General features: G+C 36.7%; 1 protein-coding gene and 1 long non-coding RNA gene across 3 annotated transcripts; one reads left to right on the top strand and one right to left on the bottom strand.

The window, feature by feature from the left end:
- Positions 1–5,418: 5,418 nt before the first annotated feature.
- On the bottom strand, positions 5,419–6,890 carry LOC122278698 (the record flags this gene model as incomplete). The annotated part of the gene is made up of 2 exons (XM_043088883.1): positions 5,419–6,031; positions 6,527–6,890. Coding segments are annotated over 2 exons (600 nt in total), but the record flags the coding sequence as incomplete, so codon positions are not given.
- A 451-nt stretch (positions 6,891–7,341) lies between these two features.
- Positions 7,342–10,867, top strand: LOC122278897. 2 transcript variants are annotated; one of them, XR_006229380.1, is made up of 2 exons: positions 7,342–7,533; positions 9,605–10,867. It is a non-coding gene; the product is annotated as an uncharacterized LOC122278897 (long non-coding RNA). The 2 variants fall into 2 exon arrangements; XR_006229381.1 differs by lacking the exon at positions 7,342–7,533 and adding an exon at positions 9,226–9,255.
- Positions 10,868–15,496: the final 4,629 nt, after the last annotated feature.

Raw genomic sequence — 15,496 nt, forward strand, 5'->3', positions numbered from 1 at the left:
AACAGGGGGTAGCCCAGGCAAGTCATCCACAAACATGTCCGAAAATTCTTCCACAACGGGGATATCTACCAATGACTTCTTCTCAGACGGCGTAGACACCATTTGGACTAAGAAGGCATCCTCTCCACATGCAATCTCTCTTCTTGCTTGAATTGTCGATATAATTACCAACTTTTCTTTTAACTTACTCCCCGCAAATTCCAGATAATCACCATCTGAGAGCTGAAAGCTAATTACCCGACTTCTGCAATTAATACTCGCAGAATATCGGTATAGCCAATCCATCCCAAGGATGATATCGAAACCCAGCAGCTTAAAAACAACCAAATCTGCATCTAGAAACCTTCCACCAAAATTCAAAGGGCAACCCAAAGCAACTTTGGAATACCACACCACTTCACCATTTGGTAGAGCCACTACTAATGACTTTGGCAAAGGTTCCGTAACCAGATTACATATCCGAGCGAAAGTGGAAGATACAAACGACTGAGAAGCACCCGAATCAAACAAAGTGCAAGCATAAAATTCATATAAACGGACTCTCCCTGAACCAAGCACATTAACCCATGAAATCCAAATACAAAAAGAAACTAAAGCACACCAAAAATCAAATCCAACATTAAATTAAATTAGATCCATACCTGTAATTACTCCAACATCATGGCTCACTGGTGCCTCATCATCAACATCTCCGGGTGTAACAACATAAATCCGGGCTTGCACTGCTTGCCTATGATTTGTTCTTCCACCACATCTACCTCCATGGCTTCCTTGAACTCTAACGGGGCACTCACAAGCGAAATGTCCCACTTGGCCACATCAGTAACAATGAGTTCCACCACTTAGCCGACACTCACCCTCATGAGCTCCATTACAAATTCTGCAAATTGGCACCCGTCCTCCCATACGTACACCCGAGGCCGCTTGTGGTCAAGTTCCGGTCCGCTGAACAAATTTCTGAGGCGAACCCGAACTACTTCCTTCACCAGAAAAACTCCGCCTCTTATGTCCTGGAGGGGAGCCCATACTCAAATTATTCTCTCACTCTGCAAGAGTGGCCAAGTCCACTAAATCATGAAAAGTGGATATCCGGTAGCAGACCACCATTCTACGTATATCAAGATACAGACCCTCCTGGAAACGCTCGGCCTGCATCTCCTCTGAGGCGATGAGGTGGGGAGCAAAACGCCCAAGCTCTATAAATCTTCGAGTGGACTGTTCCACAGTCATGCTCCCTTGGACCAAGCTTGAGAACTCTCTTGCTTTTTGCCGCCTCACGGAAGCGGGAAAGAATTGATCATTGAATTCTTTCTTAAAGCACTGCCAGGTCACAACGGCAAAAGATCCCAATTCTAACTCCAGCATTACTCTCTTTGTATCCCACCACTCAGAAGCGGTGCCTTGCAACAAATAGCTGGCATAAAGTACTTGTTGCGCCTTAGTGCAACCACATACTTCAAAAGTTCTTTCTAAATCTTTGACCCACTTTCCAGCCTGTAGTGGGTCCTCTTCTCCCGTGAAGGGTGGAGTTCTATGCGCTAGAAAGCGCTCATAGGTGCATCCAGCTTGCACCACGCCACTAGGCCCTCCTGGGTGTAGCCAAGGCCCTCCTTGTTGTGGCCAAGGCCCTTCTTGTTGTGGCCAAAGCCCTCCTTGTGGTGGCCAAGGCCCTTCTTGTTGTGGCCAAGGCCCTCCTTGTTGGGGTCTAAAATTCTGCTGCATGAACTCAATCAATCATTTGCATTATTTCTTGGGCTATGGAATCATCTCTCGGTGTATCGTCCCGAGGCTCTTGAGTAGACTTTCGTGGCCTCACCATTTTCCTGCCACAATACAACCTTTGACCCCCTTTAAGAAAAACGAATAAAACCAACAACTTAAAATCAAAAACCAAAACCAAAACCAAACCACATAACAAGAAACAAAAAGAAACCAGCATGCAATAACACAACTAAGTAAATAAATACAAGCACACTAGCTCAAATAAATTCAAAACAAATAAAACAAATCAAATAGCAACTTTACTTAAAATAAATTTTAAAACGCAACTTTAAAAAAACATTCTGGTACTACCTACGGGACATGTGGTTTTACCTAAAGCCAAACCGCTCTGATACCACCTGTGACGCCCCTAAATCCCACGTACGGACACGGGAAAATCGAGATGTCCAGATGATGACATCACGGGTCACCACCCTATCGACGAGTGCCAAGTGTGTACATGCAACAAGTGTACAAAAAGAAACACGCAGCGGATAACGAAAGTCATAACTAAGTACCAGAATTTTTCTTAGTTTAATACAAAGCTGTTCAAAACATACATAATAAAATATTACAAACCACAAATATGTTTCAAAACCAACTACAAGGCGTAAACTCCAAATCAATACTCCGGCGGAGCCGCCTCCTCAGGCTCAGCCTCCTCCTCCTCCTCAATCTCTGCATCAAAATCTACGGTACCAAAGTGGTACCACAAGTAAGATCTAAACGCCACAAGATAAAAATATATTAAACTCAACAATATCCATGAAAGAAATGCTAAATTCACAAGTCCCATAAAACACATTTTTCCACGCACGCCAAATTCCCATTTTTGGCCCAAAAACATAACCTTTAAAACCAGCCTTGCCATTATCCCAAATAATGGCCCAAAGTAAGAAACCACCATTTTCCCAGAAAATGGATCACAAAGCCTCAATGTAACCTCGTCATTTTCCCAGAAAATGGCCCGTATCTGAAAACTATAAAACCGATCCAATTATTGCGTGCACCGTGATCTCCCTTAGGGATCATCCGCACACTCTGGCTCCTGTGCCACACCGCAAGTAATGTCGACGCGTGTGATACCTAAACGAGTGATGCCCAGTACTCGCGCATCCCTGGACCAGGCCATCCTCTAGTCCCCGCCACTCTAGGGACCACGGAGTCGGCACGATAGCGTTACCGTATCGTGCGATCCGGTCGTCGCCCAGTGACAACCCAGGGGATATCACTCAGTATTATCCACTCCCGAGTGACCAGAGGAGCTCCACCGAGATAATACCCCATCCCGGCTTGGGATCGAGATATACACACACCTGAAAATCCATTTACATATATAAAATCGGATTTTCTCAATTTAATAAAATGCACGTGCATGCACCATGTAAATGCAACCTCAAGGCACAAAACAACCAACCAATCACAAATCAACAAACCAAGTAACTCCGTCCTCAATCCATCCGACCCCCGAACTTCTCGAACTCAGTCCGGAATCAACCAACCAATCCAATAATTTATTGTAAGAGCAAAAATATATTTAAATCTAAAATAGAGTTTGAAAAATACTTACAGTGCTATAAGGTAATTTTTGAAAGCTTACGACGTTGCAAACGACGGAGGAAAATCAACGTAATAGTGTATTTTACACTATGGCCGTGGGTAGTAAATTACCTACTTTCGAACGGGGACAAACCAAGACACGAAATTGATAGGGAATGGCCTTGAGATGTTTATGAAGTTAAAGGAAGTGAGCTTTGGCGGTAGGTGGCGGTGGAAACGGCGGTGGAAGTGGAAAAAGGCCAAATCGGAGTTGAGCTCGTGGGAGCTGCTCCGGCAACGGATCGGGGCCGGAAATGGGTGGGTTAGGATGGCAAGAGGTAGGGGAAGAAGCTATGAAGAGGTGGTGGCCGGAGGTGGAGCGACGGCTCCGGAAACAGCAAAAGTCGTGCGGCTTAGATGGGCTGTAGGGGGTGATCGGCGGCACGGATGGAGGTGATTTTTGGTGGGGGTGTTCATCGGCCGGAGGGGGACCGAACGTCAGTGGTTGTGTCGGCCATGTCAGCCGGCGGCGGCATGTCTGGGTGAAGAACAAACCGGCGACTGTAGAGAGCATAGAGAGAAGCAGCTGCAGCGCGCGCACGGGAAAGGAGGAAAAAGAAGAAGAAAAGAAGAAAAGGAAAAAGGAAAAAGGGAAAAGGGAAAAAGAAAAAGACAAAAGAAAAGAAATAAGGTCCAATTCTCACCTCCGAAAATCAAAAACAGATCCGCCGTAAACGATTTTAAAAACCATAAAACGACTCAAATAAATTAAACACTACATCAAATAAAATAAAACCAATTTAAAATACAATAATTTAAAATAAAAGAACTACTATATTAATTAGATTAAAAACAACTCCTTCAGTGAAAATACACATAAAAACGGGTCATCACACCGCTTCCAAATGATCCTTTCCTGGACTTGAAAGGAATCTGCTCACCAAGCCTACAGCATGAGTAATGTTTGATCTTGCACAAACCATTGTGTGCATCAAGCTTCCTACAACTAACGAGTAGGGGACTACTTTCATCTCTTCAATCTCTTTCTTTGGAGAAGGACATGAGCCCTTGCTCAATTTGAAGTGGTTAGCTAGAGGAGTATTGACTGGCTTGGCATCTCCTTTGTTGAAACATTTGATTACCCGTTCAACATATTTTTATTATGATAGCCACAAGCTTTTGGCTTTCCTATCACAAACAATCTTCATGCCCAAAATTTGTTGCGCTGGGCCTAAGTCGTTCATGTTGAAGGAATTGGATAATTCCTTTTTTAGCTTGTTAATCATGGACCAATCCTCACCAATGATTAGCATATCATCAACATAAAGAAGGAGCATAACAAACTTGTCATTCGGGAATCTTCGAACATAGACACACTGATTTGCAGCAAGTCTCTTGTAACCATGACTCACCATGAATAATTCAAACATCTTGTACCATTGTCTCAACTCTTGCCTGAGGCCATAGAGATTCTTCTTGCAGACTAAGTGATATTTCCTTAACCCTTCTGCTTGCTCCATGTAGATTTCCTCCTCCAAATCTCCATGTAGAAAGGTTGTTTTCACATCCATCTATTCGAGTTCCAAATTCAAGCTAGCTACAAATCCAAATATGAATCATATTGAGGTTATCTTCACCATCGGTAAAAAATATTTGCGAAAGTCGATTCCTTTGTTCTACAGGACAACCAATCTGGCTTTGTGTTTCGATCACAAGCTTTCCATGGCCATCTTTCTTCAGCTTGAACACCTACTTGTTCTTCAGTGCAAGCTTCACCAACTCATAGGTCTAATTTTTCTGCAAGGAATTCATCTTATCTTGCATAACCAACATCCATATGCTTCTAGTTTGAACTTTCTGGATGCTCTCTCTCTCCAATCATCAGTAAGCAAAATATAGTCTGATTGCGAATATCTCTTCGACAGAATCATATATATATATATATATATATATATATTTTAGCAGGAATAACCACATATCTGTAAAGTTTGGTAAATCTAGGTCGCTAGAGTTTATTTCAAAAAATATAGAATATAATATAAGTAGCCTATAAAATTGGCCGCATGAATATTCATTAATCTCAACTTATAAAATTAAAGGAGCATATATATATATATATGCTTTGGAATAAAATAGCATACAATAGTTCTCAACAGTACACTTTATTGAGTTATTCTATTCTCAAATGTGCGTGTACATAGTCAACAACACTTAAATGGTAAAATTTAATTGGTAAGATTTAAATTTTAAAATTTCTCTTTCAAATCAAATTATACCACGTAAATAGTACGTAATATAGATACATTATAATCATATTACTCCACTCCAATACTGGAAGGAATGACCCTCAGATTTCAATCGATCACTAAGACACATATTGTCTCTCAACTTTACTAATAATAATTCCTCATTAAATTGAGCTAATTTATAAAGTACAGGTACTCCAAAAACCATGCATGCAGATGATCAAATGATTATTGGGGAGCTGCTCCAGATCAAACGTAAAAGTGAACGGTCTCGAATAATTTTCGTGATGAAGAGCCAGAAATAGGGCTAGGGCCAGGGGCAGGGGCAACACCAAAACCCAAAAGCTCACTCATGGAACGGCCGTGAGGATTGGCGCTTGGAGAGCCGGAAACAGGGCCAGGGGCCACACCCGAACCCAAAAGCTCGCTCATGGAACGGTGAGGATTGGCACGTTGTTTCTCACACAGGACCGGCAAATTTCCTCCTGCATAGTGCACATATATATGTATAATTTCATGTCAGAAAATCATATCATTTTTACGAAATACAACAATTATAATTAAGCGAAAATCAATATGAGTGCTCCTGTTACAAGTAAGAATCGAATAATCAATTAGCACTTGCATAATCTTCACTAACTCATAGGTCTAAATCCCGTTCATTTCTTTTGAAAAAAAGTGGATGAATCTCATACTTGCATAAAAAAAAATAATAAAAAAAAAAGGTTATTTTTTTTAATTGTAGATCCTACTTTTTTTTTTAGTGTCTTGAATAACTAATACTATATCTAATATTACTCATTTACAAGTTGATTAGTAAACACAGTTTTACAATTACCATGATCAAAACCAACATATTTATTTAAAAGCAAATTCGAAGTATATGTTTTTTATGCCAACTGATGTAACAAATGTCCACATCAATTTTATATTTGCGTTTTTCTGTTTTTAACGAGTTTGGAAATATTAGTCTTACGTACCCTCCCCGGCAGCCAAGTTGGAGTACAAATCGACAATGTTTGGGCACATTTGGGAACAATCCGGAGAGCAAAGCTTGGTAGTGGATTTTGCATCAAGAAGGGCATCCGATGAGATTCCAACAGTTTTCCTATCAGCCCCACACGCTTCAACACATTTATCGGTTTCAATATATTCAGTCATGCCATTAACCAACACTTCCGATGTCTTGCATTGGTACTCCACCTTTCCATGATCACTAGCCACTGACGTCTCCAGCAAACACCTTTTGCCCGACGATGATATTGAAAATGCACAAACATTGTTTGAAAAATTCTCGCAAACAAGCTCGGCTACACACAAATGAACATATATCACACGCACAATTTAGAAAAGAAAAACTACATTTTCAATTATGGAGGATGCAACTTTCACATTGTTACCTTGACATGATTTGATTTATAAAATAATTTAGTTTTAAATTCTGTCATGTCAACGATATGTGGGCAGATTCCAACAACAGAACAATCAAAACATACACAATCCTTAACAAATAAATCACTCAGTGTAACCATGACAAAGTGTGTGAAAAGATCATACCTGTTGCAGCATGGAGGAAGAGAGAAGAGAGGAAAAGAACCAAGCACTACAAAAAAAAAAGACTAGATTGGGCTATTTTTATTTCTTGCGACACTAAAATCGCCAGAAATAATCACATTTTTATTTCAGACCGAAATTAAATACTTTTTCGTGCGAGTATTGGTCGCCGCAAATAGTCTAGTCAAATTTCTCGTCTTAATAACTTAATATAGCGACCCAAATTTGCCTCAATTTCAGTCGCCGCTTAAATTGACTTATTACAGTGACTTGGAGTCGCGGTAATAAGCAATTTAAATCCCCCCTCCCCTGATTTCCCCACTTTCACCCTCTCTTTATCTCGCTCTTTCTCTCTCTGAGGTTTAACATCCTCACAAATTTCCGCTGTCGCCACCAACACCGTCTTCTCGCCGCTGTCTTCTCATCGACGCCGGTCAGTTTCTCATGCTCTCTCTCTCTCTCTCTCTCTCTCTCTCTCTCTCTCTCTCTCTCTCTCTCTCTCTCTCTCTCTCTCTCTCTCTCTCTCTCTCTCTCTCTCTCTCTCTCTCTCTCTCGGATTGTAGCTTAATATTTCTCGATCTGTCACTATCATGGAGTCCATTTCTCGCCCTTTTCTCTTTGATTTTCTTTCCTTTGGCTACCAAAAATGTTTAATAACTAGTTAATTATGATTGTAATCAAGGGATTTTCGATTTTGGGGTTTGTAATAACCAGTTTAGGCTGTTTTTCCAACCTAATTTAGTGGTTTGAGTACTGCGGTGCATGTGTGGTTCCTCATGTGGAAAAGCCAAACTCAGTTGCAAAACTGATTCTAGAATATGTTTAGGAAGATTGCTATAAAGAGATGGAATGTGTTCGTTCACCAACATTGAAGCTTCACTCTCAGTCTATGCATAAATGACACAGAGATGGCTGCATTGTACACCATATTCAAGATTTGGTAATGTAATTCTGGAATGAGCTAATTTAAGGGCCATTTGGTAGAGTTATTTTTTAAGTTTGAACAATCTTTGTATTAATTTTCATTTCGTTTTATGGTTTGGTAATCATCTTTGTATAAACTGCTGGTTCTAGAAACTTGTTTGTCATTGATATATAGAAGTTGTCAGTCATTACTCTTTATGTTTTACCGAAGGACTTCTAAGCAGTTTAACCCTTTGTTTACAGGAAATTTATATGGATTTTGTGAGTTTGTAGATTGAAGAGAATGTTTGATTGAAGCACAAACCTGCTTACTTTGGCCCCTGAACTTCACATATCTAGTCAAATTATTAGAAGAGCAGTTATAGTTGAGACTAATACTGCTGTTGTTGTTGTTATAAATTAATTGTTGGAGTAATTTGAAGGCAATTCGTCACCTTATATGAACAACATGGTGTTCACAAAAATAGGTCCTGCACAAAGAACAAAAATGGGTGATCTACTTGATGATTTCTATGATTTCAAAGAAAATAGAAGAGATATCCAAATATTAAAGGAGTTGTAAGTGAAGCATAGAGATTGTGAAGTATGGGGTTGTGTTGGTTGTTCTATGTGGAGTTTAGTTGGACTTTTGTATTGAGTATGTGTGTTGTAGGTATTGCCAAGAGGCTTATATATTGAGTAAAGTATTTTAAGTGTTGGATGGACAGATTTTATGCATTTTGAAAGTAATATGAGGTTTATATGATCATAATTTGTGTAATGGGTTTAGTTTATGGGCGCATATTTATTTAGTTGAAGAGTTGGTAAGATTTTATTTAAATGCAATGGTTTATGAATTTGAATGTACATGAGAACCATGAAGTCCAACAATTGGACAGATTTTTGCATAAATATGTTGGGTATGATAAATTATATGGAAGTGATGTATGGATTGAGTATGCATGTTTGTGTGAAAGAAGCTTATTAGTCTTTGTGAATTGTAATTGTGTTGGATTGATGTATATGTGCAACAAGTATGCTAGTATCTTTTATGAATTTAAGTTGTGTATATGGAAGATTGGAGTGGAATGATAGGAATTGGTACTAGATATTGAAGTGATGTTGGTTGGGATTTAGTTGTAGGCTTGTGAGATCAGTTTATTTTCTTTTTCCTCAAAAAATAAAGGTTTAAATGTTAAAGAACTGTGTGAGATCAATTTTGGCTGGGTTCTGCTTCCATAGTTACCAGTGGGTGAGTTCCTTAATTTTTTGTGCCCTGTTTCTGTCTATTGCATGTGTGTACTACAAACCACAAATATGCATAATGTTCTATTTTAGTATTGTGTTATGCTTGATTGTTGGTTTTCTTTTATGCGAATCACAGTCTGGGGATGGAATTCATATCTAATCCATTCATATAACATGTTTTAATCATTACTTTCATTAGTTTGATTTTCTTATAACTAGCCTGACTCCTTCACCTTCACTACCCCCTTTCTTAATTTTCTTATCTCATAATATCATTGTCAATATTAATTAAGTCTTCAAAACTCCTCTATTGACTTTATTCCTGTTTTGTCCTTCTCTCGATTTGCCTGCAGGCGTTTCTCAAGTTGAGATATGAGATCACCAAGGTTGAACGCATCTTTGTGGTGGGGAACTCTGGCAAACATTTTGAGATAATTCTAGTTAAGTGTCTTGGATTACTCGTTTAATTCCAGCATGTTTATAGCTGATTTTAGGAAACCACACACAAGTGCACATTTTGAGATAATTTTCTTGGAGTGTTTGCCAAGAACCACACAAAACACAACAATGGAGATTCGTACGTGTGATGTGAGACAAATTTAGCTACTGGAGATTCCAGTAATAGAAACAAGATTTAAAATTAACGGCAATTACGGTTTGAAATGTTAATGTTTACGGTCTGATCTTTTCACCAGTGGCAAATTAGCAAATAGTTCTCGTTACTTGTGCTTACCTCATCAACTGTACTATTTAATTCCCAAATGACATTATGCTACTATAAGTTTAGCTGTGTGTATATGTTGGAGAACTAGGTACCTTGTGCAGTTTCTATTATATAATGATATGCAGTTCAGTATATATAATGATGTACTATGGTGATATCAATCTCTAGTTTCCAAGTGCTTAAATTTACATTCCCATATTCTATGTACTGTGGTGACTACAAAAAGTGCATCTTGATTCAACTAGTTAATAAATAGTTGAAAATATATAATCACAAAAATTAAGGAACAACACCTTCGATCTTCCACATTAATATAAAAATCATATCATCCACAAATTTTTTCTTTTATATGACCAGAATATGGGTGGAATGGAATGATTCTTTAAAGGATCTTTTTCCCAATTTTGTAGCTTTGAGATCAATGAAGGAGGTTTCTTTTGGTTTATAATATGACTTACATGCATGCACCCATTTTCTTTTGGTTTATATTAGTTTTTAGGTTTCCTAATTTTGTAGTTGCAATTTAAATTTCTGTTGGGTTTTGGAAACTAAAGAAAAATTTGTGAATCTAAATTTTTGCAGCTTTGAGATCAATGAAGGAGGTTTCCAGTTTTCAGATGAAGAGGTATACCTTTAGGTTTTGAGATGAAGAAGGCAGCTTCCATGATGATCAGGACTTGCTAAGGAAATCCTTATTATACAATAAATATGAGGAGTATACATGTAAACTTACATTGATATATTAATGTGGCATATTGGGGTGAATTTCAAATAGCACCTTTTTTTATGAATGAATGATATACCGATACATGTTGGGGGTATTTCAAATATCTATATCATGTAAACGATTAATTCATGATATTATATACTTATTAGAGAATATGTTAATCTATTACATGCGTTGGATATTGTATCTAATGGGGGAACTACATATGTTTAAAAAAAAAAAGAGGCTGACATGGTAAATTGTAAATCACGGAAATGCAGCATGGAAGACATTTGTGGCGAATCATAGTACTTTTTGCGGCGACTATCTATCGCAGCAAAAACTCAATTTCATTTTAAATTAACAGGCTACGCAAAACACTTTTCCGGCGCACTATTAGATCATTAGCGGCCACAATTTGTCGCGGCTAAAAATATTATTTCCGGCCACGATAACCCACGCCGCAAACATCTTTTTCTCACTCAACAATTGCGGCACAATACCGGCGGGTACAGAGTAGCCACAAATTAGTATTTGCAGCGACTTTTAGACTTTTGCCGCGATATTAAGTCGCCGGAAATAGTGGCTTTTGTTGTAGTGAAGGGCAACGTGGATAAGAAAGCCATGGATGGATTAATGTGTGACGGTTTATAAAATGTAGACACTTTGTGTCCTACTATGATGAGATATAAAGGTATTTTAGTCTTACGGTAACTCATTTAAATTAAGTGATAACATTGAGCTAATCTAAACACATTAGATATGGGTGTGTAGGACCTAAAATTTAAATAAAACTCTTACATTCTCCCACTTGGCCTATACGCCCATAAAATAACAATTTTTCGTTCATGGGTTTATTATAGGAAATTAACCATACTATGCAAGTTCATTTCAGGAAACTTTCATAACTCAAAATACATTACATGAGTTTCGCAATATCAATGTCAATCAGCTACCAATGCGAGTCATGCTAGTCCTATGTTATATAACCAACAAATTCTCTTCCATGTACCACAACAGTAGTAACTTAATTTAACACGATCTTTAATTGGGACAATTAAGGCTAATACCGTGATGCCTTGGGTTCCAATTGATTTCTATTGTAGACCTTATCTTGTTGTCATTCATCCAAACCATTTAATGTACATATAAAGTAAAAGGACAAAAAAACATAAACAACCATAATATATATCTTTCAATTTTCAGTAACAAAATACTCGACATATCAATGATCTCTGTAACATGTTCACATTATGGGTATAAGCATAGAACTCATATTTTCAACATGTTTTTTAAATTATAATCAATAACACACTATTGATATGGACATATTTGTTTCTATACTTTATCCTTAATCTTTAGGTATTTAAAATTTCATTAAATACTCATCACTCGGATAAAAATACTTTGAAGAATTCTTGCCAAACATTCTTAGCGGCTTGGCTATAAGTCAACAATTTCTAGCCCTAAAATAAATTTCCTCAGTCAAATACTGTAAAGGCAAAAATTGGCTAGGATTAGATGACTAAATGATAATATTTATCTTATCATTATATGATTAAATTTGGATGAATGATAAGGTTTATCTTATCATTATTTGATTAAATTTGGATGAATGTAAAATAAGTATTGATTTGTATATAAACAATGTTGAGTCTATCTAGAAGTCTTAGGTGTTGTTTAGATAAGTCTTTGAGGTTAAAATCGAGTTCTGGAAGATTTGTATTTATCTAGAAGAAAGCTGAATAGAGTTAGTTTAGTCAATGACAAAAGATGTTATCGCGAAATGTTAGCAATCCGTCGAAACACGTTTTCGCGACTATTGCTAACCGTCAGAAGAGTCCTACTGTGACTAAAACTCTTTCCAGACTTTCTATTTAAAATGATTAGGTTTTGTATCTTTTCAAGGACTTTGAGCCATGAATTTCAGAGAGGATATTCTGAGCATTTATAAGAGAAAATTCACTTAAGAATTTTCATGGGGTTTTTCATATCTTCTTGAGTGTGATCATGCTTTGAGTGTAAAGGAATATCAATTGGATTTCAGCCTCTAGAGTTCCAGAAGGGAAGTCAACATTTGAAGATCGCTAGAGGTTCTGACTACTACTACGGTAGAAGACAGACGCGTCATTTGTCTAGGCAAGTAAGAGAGTCGAATTGCAAAGGTTTTGTAATTGATTATTGCTTGTAATTGTTCTTCAAATAATAAGATTGTTTTTCCTAGGTTTAGCTGCCCCGTAGGGTTTTACCTTTAAAGAGTTCTTTAAAGGATTTCCCTTCGTAATCAATCATTGTCTCTTGCAAGTTTAATTATTTATTTTAAAGTATTTGATTTGTTTCATAATTTTGATAATTAAGATCTAACTTATTTGTTCAAAGAAATTGATAGACAATTTCGTGGTTTTACAGGGATACGTTTGGAATTTCAATTGGCATCAGAGCGTGGTTCACTCATTCAAGTGTGATCTGTGCCCTTGTAGATCATGTCGACGTCATTATACGTTCCACCATACTTCGATGGGGAAAACTATGCTTATTGGAAAGTTCGTATGAGGGCTTTTCTCAAATCTTTAGATGAACGTGTATGGCATTCGGTTGAACGAGGATGGACTAAACCCGAGACATTTATAGATACTTGGATAAAAGATGAAATCAGCAATTGCAATTTGAATAGCAAAGGACTTAACGCTATTTTCATAGCGGTATCCTCCGAAGAATTTAAAAGAATCTCCATGTGTAAGATTGCTAAAGAAACTTGAGATATTTTGGAGGTTACACATGAAGGCACAAGAATAGTAAAAAATTCGAAATTGCAAATGCTAACCTCAAAATTTGAAGAGATTAAAATGTTGAAAGACGAAAATTTTAATGATTTTTATGTTAAATTGAATGATATTATGAATTACAGGTTTAATCTTGGAGAGAAGGTGGAGGATTAAAGGATCGTGAGGAAGATTCTAAAGTCTTTACCTGAAAGATTTCGACCCAAAGTTACTACTATTGAAGAAAGTAAAGATCTTGATGCAATAAGGGTAAAAGAACTGGTAGGTTCTTTAGAAATGTATGAATCTTTGCCTCCTTAAGCAAGAAAATGTAAGTCTATTGCCTTAAAAACTATAGAAGAAAATCAAGATGATTTTTCTGATGAAGAAAATCTTAACAATGAGGATATAGATCTCATAGTAAGAAAGTTCAGAAAATTCATGTTTAATAAAAAGTATAGTAGAAAGAAAAAAAAGAGGTAAAGAATTTTCTGTAAAGAAAAATTATTTTGAAAAATAGAATAAAGAAAAATCTGATAAAGTAAAGTGTCATGAATGTTTTGGTTATGGTCATATAAAAATTGAATGTCCAAATTTCAAGAAAAGTAAAGGAAAAGTATTGAATGTCACACTTAATGATATTTCAGAATCTGAAACTTCAAGTTCATCATCTGATTTTGACAATACTTTTGTGACTTTTTCTACTATTGTTAATGATTTTTCTGATATTGAGCTAACAAAATCATTCATGAATAAAGGTATCAAAAATATATTGAAGAAAGAAGTTCATAAAAATGCTATGTTATTAGTATACTTACTCACACACTCACATGAACTTTGACATTGATGATCTTATGAGAAATGAACATCCATAGCGATTGTTGCAAATAAGAGGGTGTACTCTATTGAATTTGTTTTGTGAGTTACACTATGTTTGAACTAAGATACATCTAGGCATGTTACTTGCCCTATTTTTTTTATTAAAAAAATCAATTTGTTTGTTATTTTTTTCTAATCTCTATTTTTTTTTATATAAAATAAATACAAAAATATAAATATAAAGTTTTTTTGTTATTTTTTTTTTTTGGGTCAAGATGGTGTATTGTGTTTTTTTTTTTAAACAAAGTGTATGAGTCCCAGTGGGACTTTTTGGTCTAGCACGTGCACTAGAGAATCAAATCTTAAAGACTTAAAACCCATCTCTTGCCTCTTTCATTTGCTCCCAACCCCCATAACTAAGCACTTCTCTATACCCATTTTCACGGTCTCTTGGCTCCTTCATGCAAGACCCATTTCACGATGTCCCTTTCATTTTCCTCTCTTCATTTTCCATCATTAAGGTAAGTATACTCGAATTCACTGATTTTATTTCTTTTTCTAGTTTCATGTTCGGCATATGGATAGATGAAGTATGTGTGGATGGTTTTGATTTTAAGAAGCATTGGGCTGTTTTGTTGAGCTAAGTTGCCCGTAAATGTGTTTTTTTTTTTTTGTTATATCTACTCTATGCATGTATTGAGGACAATTTTTCAGCGGGTTCTTGATCTTTGTCATTTGGTTTTCATGGAATGCCCACTAAATGTTTGTTTTTTTGTCTCGACCAAATTGTCTCAATCTTTTGCTTATTGTTTAACATACATTCATGCTCATACATCGTGTGCATTTAATCCATGAAAAATTGAGACACATGAGAGTTGTTCATCATGTCTTTCTTAGTGTCTTCATCTTGGCACACACAAGTGATATTTACTCTATTTTGTATCTTGTCAGATTAGTAACAAAAAGGGGGAGTATTGGAAGAGCAAATTGGAATATCTTGATATTGTGAAATTTAGGGGGAGTTTGAATAAGTGAGAGTTTAATGAATTTGCTAAAAATAAAAAATGGGAGAACTATATACTTTAGGGGGAGCAGCAGAATATTGAGGGGGAGAACTAAGTATTGAACATGGTTATTGATGATGACTAGAACACTTTCATTTTGTAAGTTTACATTACATCTAACCTTTGATTATTATTGAGACTAGTTTCAAGGAATATTCTATGTCATTTCT

The sequence above is a fragment of the Carya illinoinensis genome, chromosome 10, assembly GCF_018687715.1.
Source record: "Carya illinoinensis cultivar Pawnee chromosome 10, C.illinoinensisPawnee_v1, whole genome shotgun sequence".
NCBI classification, from domain to species: Eukaryota; Viridiplantae; Streptophyta; class Magnoliopsida; order Fagales; family Juglandaceae; genus Carya; species Carya illinoinensis.